This window comes from Solanum verrucosum, unplaced genomic scaffold, assembly GCF_900185275.1.
Source record: "Solanum verrucosum unplaced genomic scaffold, falcon-dt-bn FXZP01001106.1, whole genome shotgun sequence".
Lineage (NCBI taxonomy): Eukaryota > Viridiplantae > Streptophyta > Magnoliopsida > Solanales > Solanaceae > Solanum > Solanum verrucosum.
The window spans coordinates 695093-714962 of NW_026019643.1; the positions used below are offsets into that span (position 1 = coordinate 695093).

General features: G+C 36.4%; 1 protein-coding gene and 1 pseudogene across 1 annotated transcript; both read right to left on the reverse strand.

Moving 5' to 3' along the window:
- Window positions 1-7856: 7856 nt before the first annotated feature.
- LOC125829257 (uncharacterized) lies at window positions 7857-10210 on the reverse strand (annotated as a pseudogene).
- Window positions 10211-13962: 3752 nt separating this feature from the next.
- On the reverse strand, window positions 13963-15557 carry LOC125825945 (low-temperature-induced 65 kDa protein-like). Its single transcript, XM_049505270.1, has 3 exons — window positions 15392-15557; window positions 14469-14627; window positions 13963-14258 (listed from the first exon to the last, which is right to left on the reverse strand). The coding sequence occupies exons 1-3, from the start codon at window positions 15555-15557 to the stop codon at window positions 13963-13965; spliced, it is 621 nt and encodes a 206-aa protein (XP_049361227.1).
- Between the last annotated feature and the right edge of the window lie 4313 nt (window positions 15558-19870).

Genomic DNA, 19870 nt, shown 5'->3' on the forward strand with positions numbered 1-19870 from the left:
GTAATTGTTAGATGAAATTGCATGATAAACTTGAATAGTACAATGCCCTTGGAACGATAGATAGTGATTGTATAGCATTAATTGTAATGTGAGTTTATGTGATCGTAAATACTATATGCTAGTTTCGACTTAGGGTTCCACATCTAGTCTAAATTGTTGGGTATAATAATCGGTCGGAATCTTAAGAATGACGAACTAGCATATTTTAAGTGTGTATATGCATGATTAGGTTGTGTTAATGTTGAAACCAAAAGCCAAAAATGTATGATACCTGGCACTGATGGCTTCCACGATACCCCGTCTACGGACCGTAGATCATCTACGGACCGTAGATGGGGTTCGTCATTAGATGCACCTGCAAATTTTCACCAAGTGTAAAACCACGGAGGTGGACTACGGTCCGTAGATCCATCTACGGACCGTTCTGCACTTCCGTGGTTTCCATCTGCGACCTACATTTCCGGCCCCTGATCCACGGAAGAGATCCACGGACCGTAGATCAGTCTACGGACCGTAGGTCTCCTCCGTGGATGACCTCTGTAGCATCTGTCAATTTTTTTTGTGGACTTAGTTTAGGGTCGTTACCAATCTAAATAGTTTCTTTTGCTGCATATGGTTAGTTTTGGCACTAATATCGTTCCTGCAGGTACGATGGCACCCAAGAAGATGGTCACCTACTCAAAACGGGGCAAGTCCAAATCGGTTGCCCCTAGCTTCCGGTTGATTGATGAGGACACCGAGAACGACTCTGACCCAGCATATGTGCCTCTCAACCCTAGGGCCTCTCGCGCAGCACCCAGAAGCACCCCCCGGAAGGTGATCCCCGACGTAGTCACTGTCTCCCAGTCTGATGAGGAGCACACACTGATCGGGTCACCAACTGGGGCTGCTTCCAGTTCAGGGACCTATGTCCGGATCCGAGTCTACCCATGCCTCAGGCTCCCAGTCTGCCCACTCTTCACAATCAGAGTCTGTCCATGCTACAGGGTCCAACGCCAAATCATCCACAGGGTCTGGAGAGAATGACCAAGCAGCCTCGTCTGATGAGGCAACTAGTTCAGAGGCCATTCCTGCACCAAGGAATGATGAACCCGCTCCGGTAGCAGGGGAGCTGAATAGGTGGTGTGTCGAGGGTCAATGGCAAATCTATCGGGATGCAAAGATGGTAAATGACAAACAAAAAATGGCCCGATTAATTCAAGAGGAGCGCAGAGTCCTCACGGGGAGCTTGCATACTGTGCCAGATATTCACCGGCTGTTCAAACTTCACAAGTGTGACTGGATGGCTCGAGACCCAGGGACGTATAGCGAGGAGATTGTCCGGGAGTTCTATGCTTCCTATGCTGCCACTCTCCGCGGGTCCATTTCCAAGCGGTCAAAGCCACTAGCTCAGGCCCCGCTCACTTCCACCTTGGTTCGAGGGTGTCCGGTGGACATATCACCCGCCACCATTAGCCGTTTTCTCTATGGTCCTACCACGGGCCACTCTTGGTCTCCTAACACGTCAGAGTTTGATTACCGCTGGGACATCGTGCGGAGTGGCACTTTCCAGAGGAATGCTGAGCAGCGAGAGGCTGTGATACTATGGCTGGCCAGGTACATTGCTGCAGATGGCGAGCGAGCGAATGGGTCGCTGCTCCACGGTTGGGCATCCGGAAGGCCACATTGAATTTTGTAGCAAAATTCTTCTGGCTGTTGGTACGCAACAGAGTGTCGCCCACAAAAGCTGACAATCAGGTCACTTGGGACAGAGCGGTGATGGTTGCTGCATTGGTGGCGGGAGTAGAGATCGACTTTGCCCGAATGCTGCTGGCAGAGATCCACGAGAGAGCTTTCAGGACCTCCACTACTTACCCTTTCCCCTGTCTGATCTTTCACTTGTGCAGGGACTCTGGAGTGCCGATCTGGCATTGTGACAGGCTAGTCCACCCTACAGGGGCATTGGACATCGGCCTTATTCGGGATGACGCAAATGTGGCAGCACCTCGCAGAGAGCCCCAGATTGAGGTACCCCCTTGGGCTCCGATCTTGCAGACACTGTGGGGCAGGCACAGGGCGGTGACCCCATTATCCCAGACCACACCGACACTGTCCCAGGCTCCTCTTCTCAGGCAGCTAGTGTTGCTCCTAGTTCTTCCCGGTCCACACCACAGTTAGGAGCGACGGTTGTCCCGATGGCCAGAGTACAAAAGTTAGAGGCGCAGATGGCCACACTGCTGCATCACATCCAGCCTTGGATGCAAAAGTCGATTGCCGAGTCCGAGGCTAGAATGGAGCGCAGGATGGAGGGATGATGGACCGTAAGGTCCTGGCGGTTAATAAGCGGCTTGACGCCTTTGAGTTGCGAGTCCTCGAGCGATCAGTTCCGGCTACAGACTTATCTGCTTTGCAGGCTGACATAGCCAGCCTCCGGACTGATGTTGATGCCATTCTTGCTGCACCTTCAGTTGAGACTCAGGCTGCCCCTACTGCGCTGGCTGATGATACAGTGCTAGATGCTCTATTCAGTGGCATCGCCGAGGAGGGTCCTGCACCGACACATGCCAAGGGCAAGCGGCACCGCTCTCATCGCACGGAGGAAGAGAAAGCTCAGAAAAGACAGCGTCGGCAGGAGAAGGAGGCTAGGAGGGCTTCGATCGCAGACGAAGAGTTGCGCCAGCAGAGGGTGCGTGAGAGAGCTGCAGGGGCATCGAGCTCTGCCCCAGTTGCAGAGGATCAGCCTATTTTGAGAGGCGTTGCGAGCACCACTGATGGTGCGGAGCGTTTGATAGAGAGCACTACTGAGGGTGCTAGGATTGCTGAGGTGGGCACTACTGAGGTGCCCCCACTGATGTTCCAGAGGGCTCCGGGAAACCGGATCCCCCTGCTTGTTGATGATTCGCCGGCGCTTTGCGCCACAGGTTTGCTTCACTCAAATCCATTCACTTTTACTGTCTATGTATGCATTGTGGACAATTGCATCTATTTTTGTTGGGGTGGGGTAAATGGATCGTGAGTGATAGGGTGAAGTCTGAGTAACCCAACTCATGAATCCTCTCTTGGGGTTTTCTTGCCTGTGTTCTTTTACCCCAAGAGACTGTTTAATTTTTGTTGAACCGGCATGTCTTAGGATTGTGTGTGTAGAAGCATGATACAGAAGAAGCATGATGGCTTAGGAAAAATGATACCCGTCAGATTCTGGGTTGTATGCTAGAAGTAGGCTACGATTTGTTGATTGTGTTGGCTCTGAGTATGACATAGTAACAATCGACCTGATTGCATGATTAAACCTGAAACTTGAACTGGGTAATCTGATAATCTGATAATGAAACTATGTGCCAAGAGTGGGTGAGAATCATTGACTGTTCAAACAGTTTTGTGCAAAACTAGAACTTGCCCGGTTAGTCCTGCTAAGACAATTCAATCTAGAGGATAGGAAGTGATCATAGGCCGTTGTTCTGAAAAATCCATAAATTGCCTAGAAGGATTCAACCAAATGAAATAATTGTTCCCTTTGATCCAACTTTGAGCCTAAAAATAAACCATTTCTTTCTAAAACCCCGAACTCACTTTCCCATAATCTACTATGTTGGCCCCGGTCCCTCCTTGGACATGTGCACTTTGACTTAGGCCAAAAGCCTAAGTTGAGGGTGGCTAATGTAAAAAGTAACTTCAATCTTGGCCCTGACCTGACATCGGGTATTGTGCACCTCAACTAACGGAAAATCCATAAGTTGAGGGTGGCTATGAAAGAGGAAACTGAAAGAAAAATGGGGATGAAAAGAGTGAAAAAAAATAAAAAAAAAAAAAAAAAAAAAAATGGGGAAACGTAAGGAAAGGATGTGAATTATTAAAAGAGAAAGGAGCAATAAAATAAAAGGAAATTGAGCTACAAAGTTTAAAGTCACTTCCGTGGTTGAAGAAAATCAAGGGAAAGCGGTAAAGCAATAATATGACAAAAATAGGGCAAAAAGAGGTTAAAAGCCTAGTGTAATGACAAGGAGGGCAGAAAGTCACTAAACAGTACCCAAATGGACCACACCTGACCCTGAGCCTACGTTACAAGCCAATAAAGTCCTATAGTGATCCTGGAGTCTAGTTTGAAGAGTCTGAGCAGTGAAAATAAGGGCAAGCTTATGGCAGTAAGCACTAACTGTATTTGAAATTACTTCTGAGCGTGAGTGTTGAATAAATCCTTGTACCATGAATGAAATTAAATTTTTGCGAAAAGAGGATTTCGTTTGAAGTAAGGGCACTAGTTCCATTGTTGGAAAGTTGGTACCTGGGTGACAGTGAGAGGGTGTCTGTTGTGTGTCAGTTGGTTGGTCTGTGTCATGATGTGATCCACATGAGTTGGCTTGTCGAGTCTAAGAGAACGAATGTGCACCCGAACAATGAGGAGGTAGAGAGCCATGTGATTGCTTGAGTTAGAAATGCTTGCTTCTATACAAGTGTCGTTTAGAGTTCTAGTGCGTCGCTTGAGGACAAACAACGAATTTAAGTTGAGGGTGTTGATATACCGTGAGTTTACGGTATTTCTAATACATTTCACTTACAAGTTGTGTGTGTCTAGGGCTTTTTATATTGGTTTTTATGTGTTTTATCATGTTTTGCAGGAAAGTGTTCAGGCGCGGAAGTTTAGAGACAGCTGAAGGAAATGCAGAAAAAGGCATCCACGGAGGTCATCTACGGACGTAGGTCCATTCACGGTCCGTAGGTGATGACCGTAGATCAGCAGGCATGTGTTGAGGACAAATCAGGGAAATCTGACCAAGTGTGGAACCACGGTGCCCATTGACGGTCCGTAGATTGATCTACGGACCGTACTGTTGATCCGTAGAGTGAGACTGCGAGGGTTCCAGTACCTGATTTTTGAAGATTCTAAGTATGGAGCTACGAAGGGATTGACGGACCGTAGGTCGATCTACGTCCGTGTGCGGTCCGTCGTTTGCTTCAGAGAAGCTGATTGTTGGATGCTGAAATATTTTCTAAGTCCCGAGTGACGGAAGGGACTTACGGACCGTAGATCCATCGACGGTCCGTAAGTCAGTCTCGTGGATCGAAGACGCGTACTGAACAAAACTTTCCTTAATTTGTTTCCTTTTTATTTAGGATTTGTTTTCTATAAATAGGACATGTAAACCTCGTTTTTGGGGTTAGACACTATTATTCTATTTTTGCTTTGTAACTTTGGAGATTAATTTGCAACCCTAGCAATTATTGATTTCCCAAGTTCGTTTTGAAGATTTTGGCTTTGCAATTCAAGTTAATTTTCTGGGTTTATTATTCTCTTTACGTAAGTTCATGATTTCTTCATCTACAATTATGAATTGTGTTCTTGCCAATATGAGTAACTAAATCCACAACTAGGGTTGTGGGAACCATGATCGATTAACAAAGTATGAATAGTAAATAAGCAATTCTTGACTAGTATTTGCATGCATTGATAATTCTTTCGTTTAGAAGTCTTTTTAACGGTGGCCAACGTTAGAACTCGCCTTGTTACTACTTGCCGGACCAAGGAGGTAATTAACAAGAAAAGAATTATCAACATAGATTTAGTGTGATACTATCTAATAGGCTAGTGTCGATTGGTGCGAAGTAATAACTAAGCCAAACATCGATTATGATGTCTAATATGAGGTAAATGTAAGAGTTAGTAAATTATACACACGTAGCCGGACCAAGGTGCAGGGTGAAATTCTCTAGATGCCGGACCAAGGATTTAGAGATACCTAACTTATCACTTTACATGTAATACACTAGAAAAGGATTGCTATTACTAGGATTACTGCGTTATGAGATTATGGGGAACACGCATACCCTAGTTATTTCTCTTATCTTGATAACAACCAAAGTTGAGTTTAATTATTGACTACTTATTAAGTTCTTACTATTTGTTTCACACAAGCACAACCCCCCTTTTTATTACCTGTTTCTGGAAATAATTTGACTAATTGAATATAATTGTTGGTTAAAAGTAAAGTCTAAATCATTTTCCTCGTGGGATCGATCTCAACCTACAAGTTGGGTTCTTTACTTGATAACGATCGCTTATGCTTCTGAAAGGAGGTGTAATTTGAGCGTATCAATGTTTTATTTTAAAAAGAGAAAAACGACTGATTTTTAAGAGTTGCCACTTAATTTTTAAAGGACAATCAAGAAAACTATTTTTTCCAAAAGACTAAAACAGAATTCTAATGAAACTATTAAAAGGGGGTTCAGGGTTCATATTAGCATTTCGAGAAGAGTTTGAAAGCACTCTAAATACCCGCTAACACGCGATTATTCGATAATTAAAATATTTGGCTAACAAAAGGCATGCTTGACTAGTTACGGAATAAACGGATTTTATAACTTAAAATCAATTTGGAAAAGACAAGTATACTTAGTTATTTTAAGATAAAGTAATATAAGTTTACTAACTCAAAATGGGTGTCCTTTGGGGAATTGAGTTAAGAACCTTAAAATTAATTAGCAAATAAGGATGTATCAACAATAAAATTAACAAGAAATATGTAATAAGGAGAGGGGGAGATTTGGGTCCAAGTCTGGTTTCTGTTCGCCTGGGCCAGTACTTGGACCTAAATTTGATTTAGGCTTCTTAGCCCAACACCTTGTGTCTGTCCTAGGCTAACATAAAAAAAAACTAACTTTCTTTTGAGCTTTTGGCCCAATCTTCATCTGTTCTAAAATTAGCAAATAATACCAAAATGAATGGGCTTTTGGCCTAATTACAACACAATACAAAACTGGAAATTTAGGTGGGTTTTTGGCCCATTTTAACTGCTTTTATACAATGTATACAACTGATGTATACCACTGTATATTCTGTGTATACTGTTGTATACAACATGTATGCAGCCCTTTATTTCGCTCCGAAGACTTGTAATATAATTTTCCAGCCTTGTGCATAGCCTCCATTTGCTGGTTGACTCGAAACAACTCAACGAAATGCAAGAGATGAGTCCAAAGTGGACTTGAATTGACATCACATGTATCAAAAGAAAAGAGGGAATTAATACTTGCTCATGTTGTAGGACAAAAATAAATAAATAAATTCAACTAGGTAAGGTACGCATAGTAGCTGAAGTGGTCACAAGTTTCTTAAACAGTGAATGAAGAATATTATTATCCTTTTAAAGCTTGTCAACCAAATTGACTTTCCATTCATCAATCACATAGAAATATTTTTTTTCTGGTGTCATCTTTCCATTCATGAAAGACAAGGCTATGAATATAGCAACTCAAACTTAAAAAAAGAGAAAGAGAATAATTCGAAACTTATCGGAAGCAACAATTAGAAACTAGGAAACTTTAATTATCATCATTATTTTTACAGGAAAGCTTTTAATTGAGACAAGGATATGAACAAATTGGAGTAAAAAAAAACCCAGATATGACCTCAATACAAATCAAGCAAGATAGAGATTTTAATAACTAAATTCATTAAGCAATGCACATTAACATAAATCAAGAGAGGAAGCTATCTTGAATAGTAACAGCAACATGGAAACTGTCCTTATTAATGATGAATGACACTTAACCACATATTCAACAAACTCAAACTAAAACAAGGTCTAGTAAGTAATAAAGTAAACAACAATGTGGCTTAACATGTGATCTGGAAGATCTCACTTGTACGCTACCGGAAATCAACTTAGCATAATCTCATTCTTTTATCATAGTAGACTAGTACAAAGACTATATAACATATAATCAAACCACTAGCAATTGACCTTATACAAAAGAAAAATCAGCACGTTACACACATGAAAGATCAACGCCAATAAATTCATGCTCCAAGTAATCTTAAAGACAAAACTTAAACGTTAACAAAACTAAGATGTTAGGCAAAAAAAATGGTGTAGACTCGATCAAAACGGGTCATGTACGCAGTAGAAAGTTAGTTGAGATTCTGCCTTTACATGGATAACAACATTAACAACAACAAATCAGGATAGATTGGAACTCAAAGACAGAAAAATACAAGCAAAGCGAACAAGTTCAGTAACATACTCATGAAAAGCATCATAACACGATGAGATTAAACAATAATAGCAACCAACAGACCCAAAAGATTGACACCTTAATCACCCAAAGAGACTTCATCAAAGACTACCTATGATTATCTCCCATAAATCAGAAGAAAACTACATTGAAGAAGAAATAATAAGAAGAGAATATTACCTTTTTCGATGCAGCGACGGGGATGACAACGAGCGAGAAACTGACTTCTACCACCAAAGCACTACTTCGCGCAATTCGACCAGGCTTTCGCAACCCACAACGAACGGAAAAAAGAAAAAAAATATATGTCTAAAGCATATAGGATTTCTCTATGTAACTTGAAACAAACCAAATTTGTAATACAAACACTGATATATATATATATATATATCACGAAATACAAATTACAACGTAAAATACACACCACAAAGTAATAACATACTAATTACATATATGTTAACATAGAAGAAAGTAACTAGAAGGGGATGAGATACTAGAACAGAGAAAGGGATGAGAGATAACTGACCGCTAAAGTTTCAACATAATTTGCATAACCGTTCTTTCTAATCGCTAGACCTTTTAACAATAGCTAATTGGGCTTGGATCCCAAATAAAAATTTCCAATAGCCCATAGGCCCTTACAGAGTCAGCTTGGTTCACAACAATACTCCCGCCCTCAAAAAGAACTTTGTCCTCAAGGTTCAAGTGAAGCCACCGTGACATTACAATAGTAAATATGTCCAGGCTTGAAGGTGAGTCGAGATCTACTACTTTAATGTTAGAGTAAAATCAAGAGTTGCTAACCTTAAGTACTGATAAATCAACTTTAGTGCCCTTTGCAGATTCTAAATTAATAACATAAGCCATACCTCCTGTAATTACATCAGTGGTCAGGCTTTCATGTTCCACCGATTGCTCTTCAATGCTTCTAAGGTCACCAAAAAAAGTCAAAACAGTGCTTAAGTATTGTAGTAGTGTTAGTCTTACAAACACCACACTGTCCACTAACCAAGATAAAATGGCTTTTGTCCTTAATAACCACTTTCCTGTTAGTTAATGCAACAGTAAAAAATAAAATTAATATCACCGATTCAACCGCAGTTAGCCACTTTGTGTTGACATATGCATACATATCTCTTAAAATTTCAAACTGAACAAATGTCCGATAAGTAGTGGCGTAAGAACCGCACCATCATCGTCCTGGATCCCACACTTGCGTCATACGGTTAGCATATGTAATGAATAAAATGTGCTACTATCTCAGCAAAAGTAATGTCTCTGCATTCACTGTATAACCTGTTAGAGCCATATCCTTGGAGGTCATTTCATCCGAAGGAAATTCACTTATTGGAATACCACTTTCATTCTTTATAAAAAAAATTATCCAGATATAAATCCTCAATACTCTCAGGCTCCAAGAAAAATTCAGCAAGATACATGTCTTCAAAAAACTCAAAACCAATTTCTTGTTTACTAGAGCTACAATCCAGAGAAGTTGTTGTAACATACCTCTCTAACATATCTATTTGAGGATGCCTATAGAACAACTGGACTTTGCTGCCATCAGGACCTAGAATATCTTCATCGAGAATTTCAAAAGGAGCATCTAATGCCACAGTAAATACCTTGGGGTAGTTGTTATTTAACATTTCATCAAATATCTTGTGCTCATCAATTTTGGTCGGGTATTCTGATAGCTCATCATAGTTTTGAGGCAAGGGCGAATTGGTTACTTGTGCAAGGCATGTCGAATGTATATCTAACTCACTTAAATCCGATGAAACAGCCTTAAAACGACTTGGGTAGTTAGTCCCAGAGGGTACCTGCAAGAGATTGGCTAAGCGATCTTCTGGTGATTTGAGATGTAGTTTACGGAAGTGAATTAACACTTTTGCAGCAAAGTGTTTTCAATCTGCCAATTGCTTGTTTTGAAAAAGCCATCGGTACCAAGTTAAAGCCGCTCCGTCTAGATAGGACGAGGCAAGATATAACTTGTTGTTTTCTGCAATTTCATAGAAATTAAAGAAGAGTTCTGCCTAAGAAATCCATAGCTCTGGATTCTCGCCACAAAACGTTGAAATTCCACCGTTCCAGATTTACTCGTAGGAAGGTTTCCAACCAACTTGCGTAACATTGAACAAATTTCAGCGAGATCATTCGATCAAGTATCCTTCACAACCTTGATTGAATCTTCTATTGTTCGATATATTTGGTCCTCCATTGAAGACCTCTAGATGAAAGCACCAATGAAACAAACCTGATTTGCAATACAAACACTGATATATATATTTATCGATGTATACAAATTACAACATAAAATACACACCACAAAATAATAACATACTAATTACATATATATTAACATAGAAGAAAGTAACTAGAAGGGGATGAGATACTAGACCAGAGAAAGGGATGAGAGATAACTGACTGCCAAAGCTTCGACATAATTTGCATAACCGTTCTTTCTAATCGCTAGACATTTAAACAATAGCTAATTGGGCCTGGATCCCAAATAATGATAGTAACCCAACCTATGTGATTGGAAATCTCATGAAGGAGCTTCATATGGGTAATAACAAGTCAATATTGACATTGCGCACTAACTGAGAGTGCTTGAACTACTATTAATTATGAGGGAAGAGTTATTAACTCTTAATGAATTGATAGTCCTTAATTAAGACTGGTGTATTGAAAACAATATACACTTCATGAATTCACCTACATGAGAAGTTAAGTGTGATCGCTCTTATGAGACTTTGATATAATCTCCAGAGCTTTCATAAATAATCAGGTATGTGCATGGCCTTCTAGCGCAAAATTGCGTCGAATAATAAAATTTTTGAGGTCAAAATATGATTGATAAATCCCTATCTTATAACGAATTATTGGTTCATAAAAATATTATAAAAATAGTTAGTTCAAGGGACCAACTATTAGATTTTATCCATGTAAAAATCCAGCAAGTTAATTTTTTTGTGTAAATTCATTTGAAAAATATGTGGGAGATGGTAAGTAAAATGATTTGGTTCAAAAGAATTATTTTTGAAGTGTGTTTAAGAAGTCTTCAAAATGTGTTATTAAGAAACTTTGATGACAAGTGAAAAAATATGTGTCAACTGCACAAGTGTTTAATGACACTTGCGCTAACATTTGTTATGTTTTACCCTTTGCCTTGTACTACATTTTTTTTTGTGCTTCAGCGATATACACAACAAAAGAAATGAAAAGCTAAAAGTAGCACTTTCCTTATCTCTTTTCTTTGTTGTTTATTTTTATGATTATCCTTTAATAACTTATTGATGTTAATTAATTTTCTGATTCTTGTATCCTCTATTCAATTAGAAAAGACTTGTTTAATCATGGAGAAATATTTCACACTGTTGAAATAATTTCTTAAGACAGTACCCAACACAACTCAAATATTAATTTTGTACTACTTAAAAATATTATAGTAATAATACTCATCTTATTAATACTACAATTGCGGAATAAATAGTTTTATTATTGTTGTGATATTAACAAATTAATTAGCATCAACAAATTATTTAGGAGAAATCATAAAATAAACAAGAAAGAACAGAGAGAAAGAATGAGTAGAAGTAGATAAAGGATGTACATTTGCTACTTTTAACTTCTCTTTTTTTTTTTGGTTGTATTTATTGCTGAAGCACAGAAGGAAAGAGTATATATAGTAGAAGACAAAGGGTGAAACCATGACAAGTATTAGTACAAGTGTCATTAAACACTTGTGCACTTGACACATATTTTTCCTCTTATCATCAAAGCTCCTTAATAACACATTTTGAAAATTTCTTAAATACCCTTTAAAAATAAATTATTTTGAAATAAATCATTTTACATACAATCCCCACTTCCAAAAGAATTTATACATAAGAACATAACTTACTGGATTTGCATGGACAAAAATGTAATAGGTGTGGTATCTTTTGGATTATGAACCAAATTTAGATTGATAAAATTTAGTTAATAAAATTACTAATGAAATATAATATTTCGATGAATATTACTATGATAATATTTTAAGTAATACATTAATACTTGAGTCGTGAAAAAATTATTTCAATAATGTAAAATATTTTTTTAAGATTAAACAAATCTTCTCTAATTAAATAGGTGATACATGAATTAACAAATTAATTAACATTAATAAGCTATTAAAGAAAAAATAAAATAACAAAGCCAAAATGATGAATTAACTAAAAGAGAAAGACAGAATGAGAGGGGAGTAAGTTAGAGACCAAGAAAGAAAAATGTTAAAAGAGTTTTTTGATACAATTTTACAAAGGAAAAGAGCCAATGTATAGGCCAATGAGAAGCTCATCATAAGACAAGTGTCTATGACACTTGACATTAACTTGCCACATGGAGTAAAGCTTTCAAGAAAGAGCCAGCACATCCTTTCATTTATCACTTCTCCAAGAAAAGATTTAAGGGTCGTTTGATACAAACATTGATAGTGTATAGAGTAGTAATGTGGAGATTAGTAGTGCAAATATTAATTAAAATTTGTAGACTATTTTAATTAATACCGCGAACCAAAGCTCATCATAAGACAAGTGTCTATGACACTTGACATTAACATGCCACATGGAGTAAAGCTTTCAAGAAAGAGCCAGCACAGCCTTTAATTTATCACTTCTCCAAGAAAAGATTTAAGGGTCGTTTGGTACAAACATTGATAGTGTATATAGTAGTAATGTGGAGATTAGTAATGCAAATATTAATTAAAATTTGTAGACTATTTTAATTAATATCGCGAACCAAATAGTTCTTACCCTTTTTAATACATCTTTGAAGACTTTAAAAACACTTTTAAAAATTATTCTTTTGAAATAGATAATTTACTTACGACCCCATATATTTCAAAAGAATTTATACATAAAGGATTGAACTTGTGGATTTGCATAGATTAAATTCAATAAGTATAGTGTCTTTGGACTATAAATCGAATTTAGATCGATAAAACTTAATTTATAGAATTATTGATAAAATAAAATATTTCTGTGGATCAATAATTCTTTTTGCAAATCAGAGACTTATCAATCATATTTTGACCTCAATAATTTCACAGTTCAACACGATTTTGTGTCAATAGATCATGCATGCTGATATTAATAACAGTTCCGGCAACTAGGCCAAAGTCTCATATGAGAGACCTCAAGTATCAGAAACATGCAATACATTAGTCAATATTAAAGTTTTACCAGATGTGAGTTCAAGAAGAATTTTTTCTTCTCCAAGAATTTTAGAGATTCGTAAATTACCAAAATAAATAATTTCTTATTTTTCATCAACTTGGATATATAACACAAAATCAATTTTCTTTAATTATACAAATGTACTTTGTAGCACCATAGTACATCCCACTTTCTCGCATTGGTCTCAATATTTATTTCTGAAATGACCGCAATAATTAATTATATTATCCATTTCAATCAATTTCATTTTTAACTTAGCAGAGTTGTCATTTCATTTCAATATTCTTTTACATTGAAGTATATTTCTCATGAAGATTTTATTATTAACATTGAACTTGTTTCTTCATTATTAACATTGAACTTGTAACCATATCTATTTACATATCTGTATTTTACTTTACCATAAGACAGAATAACTAGAACAGTAGCAGCCAGGGTATCATCAATAATTTCAAAACACATTATTTATCATAATTTCTTAAATTGTTGGGAACAATAAACCTATGACCCCTCAAGTTCATATACTAAGAGCCATACATAATATGAAGTAATTCAACTAAAAGTTTTAACATAGAAACTAAGAAGGTATACAACACACAACAAACACCACTCAGTTCAAAACAAACATAATCAATTTACACAACTCATTACACTTTAAGCTCAAACCAAAACACCTGACAAAACAAACACAAGACAAACCAACATATAAAACAAACTTTTGATAAAGTATATAGAAGCATTTATAACTAACTAATTAAGTACCATGTGTAGTACTAGTAGGAGTCTGTTGTGATGGTGCTGCTGTTGCTGGTCCTTTGTTAAGCCATGAACTAGCAACACCTTTAAGCCTATTTATCATACTCTTTCCTGCACCTTCAACATGCGTTGTTGCCGCAGCAACAGTCGCCGCCCTCTGTTCATCGGTAGAGCCTTTTTGTGTCGCCACCCCCTCCGGTTTTTCCATTTTTTCCGTTAGTTTTTCCTTCACTTTTTCTGTTGGCTTTGCCTGTTCAGTACCCTTGGTTTTATCCTTCCGTCCCGCAAGTTTGCCTGAAATTAGAGATGACAAAACTAATCCATAAAAATACGACCAACAACTCATTTAGGGTTAGGGGGGATCCATTTAATGCCTAAGCAACTTTTTGCCAAGTCCATAACCTCTTTCATTCGTTAACTCGAACTCATTTTAACATGTCAAATTTAACTCAATTTATCCATTTTAACCCGCACAAATTTAACTCATCCATTTTTTATGCATACCTGAAATGACCTCAGAAAGTGCCTTATCTTCATCTCGCGGCTTGAATTTCTCTGCCAAGTAGTTCTTCATTGACGCTCCTTTCTCTGGCTTTGTTTCTTCTTTTACGCTCATTTTCTCGAATGACTCTACAAGCGGAGTAGTTCCCACCTCCTCGCTATCTGCTATAAATACGCATTAATATTAATTTCATTCAATAAGTTACATACATCCTCAGTATAAGAGTAAAAAAAAATTACATGTCCGATTTGTAACCTTAAAAAAAATGATCACTCCATCTGTTTAAAAAAGAATGATATAATTTCTTTTTTACTAGTATGTTTCAAAAAGAATGACCGCTTTCTTTTTTTTGGAAAGACTTTAGCTTCAACTTTTAGCTTCAACTTTCCACGTGACATGTTTAAAGCCACAAGCTCAAAAGGATATTTTAGTACATTTGATATAACTTTAATTTAAAATCTCAAAATTAAAAAATCTTTTTTTTTCTTAAACTCCGTTCCAAGTCAAACTAGACAATTCTTTTTTAAAGAGAGGGAGTATCTTATAATAAAGTGGATCAATTACCTGATATATACGTACATGTCGTGATAATTACTTTACAATGCTAAACTCGATCAATTCATGTCTAAACTATCGGTACAAAATATTTATGATACGTCAGATAGAACTCGGATGTTTATTTTATAAAAGTTTAAGTACTTCTTGTGTACGCCCAAAAAAAAATTTGAAGGACAGTCCAGTAGCAAAATCAAATTCAATCCGCCTAATCTATTTAAATTTATGCGGGGTATTGATGCACTCATTAATAAATTTATGTGTCTACTTATATAGTAGAAAAATTAACCCGAATTGAAGATGAAATAAAGAGCATATTTATGTGTTACGCCTAAATATCAAAATTGAGTAAGGGAGAAACAAGACTTACTAGCGCCTGTTGGATCAGTAACTTTAGTCTGATAATTAGAAGCAGACTTATCCTGTTTGGGTGCATTTGGATCATCCTCTAATGCTGTTTTCAATCCAACTTTATTCCCCTCCACCACTAATTCATCTTCATATTTTTCATTAGCACGGTACTGTTGAGCCTCCATAAAATCCAAAAACTTTTCAATTTGGTTAATTATTACTAGCAAAACAAAAACTTTTCAATTTTTACTATATACATAAAAAAAAAATGAGAGGTATGGTTTATATTGATGCCATTTGGCGTTCTATAAGAAGTGGCACTTTGTGAGCTAAACACGTTATAACTTTAGGGGACTCTATATTGTAGACGTGGCCTTTTTATAAATATCGAAAATTTGGAAAATGGATTTTGGCCTTCTTATTATCTTATATGACCATGAAATAATTATGTTAAGTTAAAAATAAATTTTTTGTTGCCCAATATAAATAATTTTTTTTAAAATTTTTTTATGTTAAGTTAAACTGCAGTAAATTGAGTCGGAGGAGTTTTATTTCCTAGACAAAAGGAAAAGTAAAAAATACTTATTAAGTGTGCAAGGCAATGATATTTAAAATAAATAAATAAAAGCAGAACAAAATTTTAAATATTTTTAATAATAATAATAATAATAAAATTCTACTATTTATTTATATAATTGAAAATAATAAAGACTGATAATTTAATAAGTATATTTTAATGGAGGTAATAATTGTCCAAAGATTATCTATTTGTATTGTAAATAAATTCTAGATTCTAATTTAAAAATCAAATAATGTCAATTAAAACTTGTTATTTAGGTAGACAATTGAGAGTAAGAGATAATTAGAACTTAAATATAAATACATATTTAATGCATACAGTATTAAAATTATAATCATAAAAATAGAACCGATTTTTTTAATAAACTCATAAAAGGATTATTCACTAATAAAGTTAATGAACTTATGTAAGAAATCAGTGCCCCAAGGTCGAACTGAGCTGACTATCAAGGTGCTTTAGGATATGCTTCGGACATGTGTCATGGACTTTTGTGGTCATTGGGATCAATCCCTACCTCTTGCAGAGTTTTCTTATAACAACAATTATCATTCCAACATTCACATGACACCGTTTGAAGCTTTGTATGGAAGGAGGTATAGATCTTCCGTTGGTTGGTTTGATTCATTTGGAGTTCGACCTTGGGGCACTGATTTGTTGATCGAGAGACTCCATGAATAGAGTGAAGTTGATTCAGCAGCGCATTGTGGCCGAACAAAGTTTGGTAGAAGAGCTATGTAGATAGGTGTGTCCGAGATGTGTCCTTTGCTATTGGGGAGAGGGTTTTGCTTAAGGTGTCCCCCACCAAAGGTGTGATGAGGTTTGGAAAGAAAGGAATAAAGCTTATTCTGCGGTTCATTGGACATTTTGAGATTTTGGGGAAGTTTGGAGAAGTAACCTATAGGTTAACCTTACCTCTGAGCCTTTCAGCGATTCACCCCGTATTCCATGTTTCGATGCTTAAGTGATATCGTCATGATGATTCTCATGTGATTCAGTGGGATTATGTTGCTTTGGATCAAAATCTTTCCTTTGAGGATGAGTCGATTGCTATCCTGGATAGGCAGACTAGACAGTTCATATCCAAGCATATTGACTGCAGTGGATACACCGACCTGTTGAGAAGGCGACGGGGAAGGTGGAGTCTAACATGTGTCATAGATACCCTCAGCTTTACATCCCTTCAGGTATCTTATTTTGCTTTTTGTTCGGAGAAGAACTCATGTTAAAGTGGTGGATAATGTGATGTCTCATTTCTTGTGATTTTACTTTTAATTGTAAAATGACCATTTTGCTCTTCTTCATAGCATTTTCATGCTTAGTTTGTGTTTTAGAAATAGTTGGTGTGGTCCTCGATGAGATTGTGTGTGTTTTAGTGATTTGACCCCTTCAGAATTCTTGATAGGATTGACTTCAGTCAACATTTTGAGTTTCGGACGTCGAATGGAAATTCCGTCAGTTTCATCGCGTCCGAAACGTTGAGTTTGAGCTAGTAGAGTGGTTGGTAAGGTTTTTGAGGCCTTAGGTTAAGAGTTGGTTGTTTAGGCAAGAAGTTTATCTTCAGGCCTAAAGAGAGGTTCAAGAGGGTATTTCTGTCAAAACTATGTTTTTTCAGAAATTTGATGATTTTATTGAGTCAAGAATGTCAAATTTCGTGGAGTAACATATTTAGTTTATTTTTATTGAATCCCGAATGAATCTCGAGGGTCCGTTCGGAGAGTTTAATAAATTAGAGAATTAATTTTGTTGATGTCAATGAACGGTCAATGCATGGTCAAACAATCAATTATTATGGCTACCTCTTTCTTCCATTTCACTTTCTTCTCCATTGTTTTCATATTGGGAACTTGTGAGTGAGACTTAATAAGCATTTTCTTGAGAAAAACTTGTGTGGTAAGTCCCTCTATCAATTTTATATCGTTTTCTTCGAATTTCATCTTCCAAAACACTTAAAAATCAAGATTTCAAATGTGGATTTTGGGGCACTTTTCCCCAAATTGAATAAATGAGTAATTAGTTGATATGTAGCTCGATTCTTACTGGTTTTAATGGGGTTTTCAACTACGAACTCCTCTTGATTTGTAGAACTTGATTTTCAACTAAAAATCTGATTTACCCTTTTGATTTCGAAGTAATTTTTGGACTATTTTATCCCTGATTTCAAATCCTATCAATATGGATATTATTGGACTCCTTTTGATGAAATTTTTCCATTCTTAATAGTTGAGGATCGTTCCGATTAGAGTGTGGTTGAGGATTCACTTCGATAAAGTTGTTCAGATGAAGTTTCAGCCTTGAGGTAGGTTTGGCTATCCCTTTTTTAGACTGAGATGAGTAATTATCATGTTCTTAGGAAATCAACTGGGAAATGAGTTGTAGTATGTATTTTAGAGGCTAGTAAGTGTTGATCTTCTTATTTAATCCCTATGATGCCTATGTTACTTAGCATGTGGCCAGGCTTGTGTGATATCTATAATTGTTGTGGAAATTTTGTGATATTTGAGTGATTGCACGAGAGAGGGATTGTGTGACTTTTCTTTATATTTGACGTGGAGATACCCGAGTAGGAGTTTGAGTTGATTTTTGAACCACATTAAAAATGAACAAAATGCTTTCTAACTAGTAAAATGTTGGTTGTAAATGGTTTCCTCCACTTACCTCTATCCTTTGAGAACATGCTTCATGACCCGTTGAGTTTGTAAACTTGACTCTATTTGAAATCCTTGATGAATTGATTATATCCTTGTGTTATATGTGTTGTGAAACATTCATTCTCATGCAGCATATCATGGTTTATGAAAATATGAGAAAGTGGAGAAATACTATCTTTTTGAGAAAGAAAATGCCACACATTACTTATATTCTTGACAACGCTGAGGTGACAAGTTGATGAGACATTGAGATTGATATATGGATTGTGAGTCCCCCATGGGTCCTTGTCTAGAAGTTAAAGGCGGCAATGTCTATATGGCAAGTTGTGCGACGACCTTGGTACCACCACATCATTTCATTATTCCATCCTCTCATTGCATCACATTGGTCAGTTTTGTTGTGTTGTGTGACTCATTTATGTGATGATTTAATTATTATATGTACTTTTATGTGTTTACTTTATTTGCATTGTTCTATATAAATTGGTGGCACCGATGTCAGAATGAGACTTTTCTGCATGTAGGTAGAAGTGTTCATAGTTTATTTCTTAAGTTTGTTTAGTTGCTTATACTCAATTGGCCCAATCTATTGAGTACATGTGGATTATACTCACCCCCTGTTGACGCCCAGTTTTAACCGACCTAAACCATTTCTGAATTGCTATTTGATTAAACAATTATTGCAAAAACTTTATTTTCCCTTATTTTACTGGTTCAAAATTATAAGTAATTTTATGTAAATAACTATATATTTTAATATTCATAATTTACAAAAAAATATTGTAATTATTATTCTTATCAAATTATTATTGTTATGGTTATATTTATCGGTTGTCAAATTTGAAATAAATATTTTATTTATCGATTTAACGGTTAAATTATTTAAGTATGCTTATTTTATATAAAAAATATTTAATATGTGTAGTCTTTTATTAATTAAGTATCAATCTATTTAATCCTCCCTTCAATTATTCAAATAGTAGTCTTTTCGATCCAAATTATTTAATTTATAGCTTATTCTATCCAATTTCATTTCAATTTTAGCCTCATATTTTAATTTAGTTGTAATTTTAGCCATTTGCTCATTGCAATTATAGCCAATATGACCCAAGTCAAAAAGACCAATCTTTCAATCCTATCTGTTCGTTGTTTTAAATCAATGGATGAGATCAAAAGTTCTGTTCTTTCCGATTTTAATCTTAAAGACATCCATCCTAACCAAATCATTCAGTATTTGAGAGACCGCGGCCACATCCCCTGCTGCCTCTCT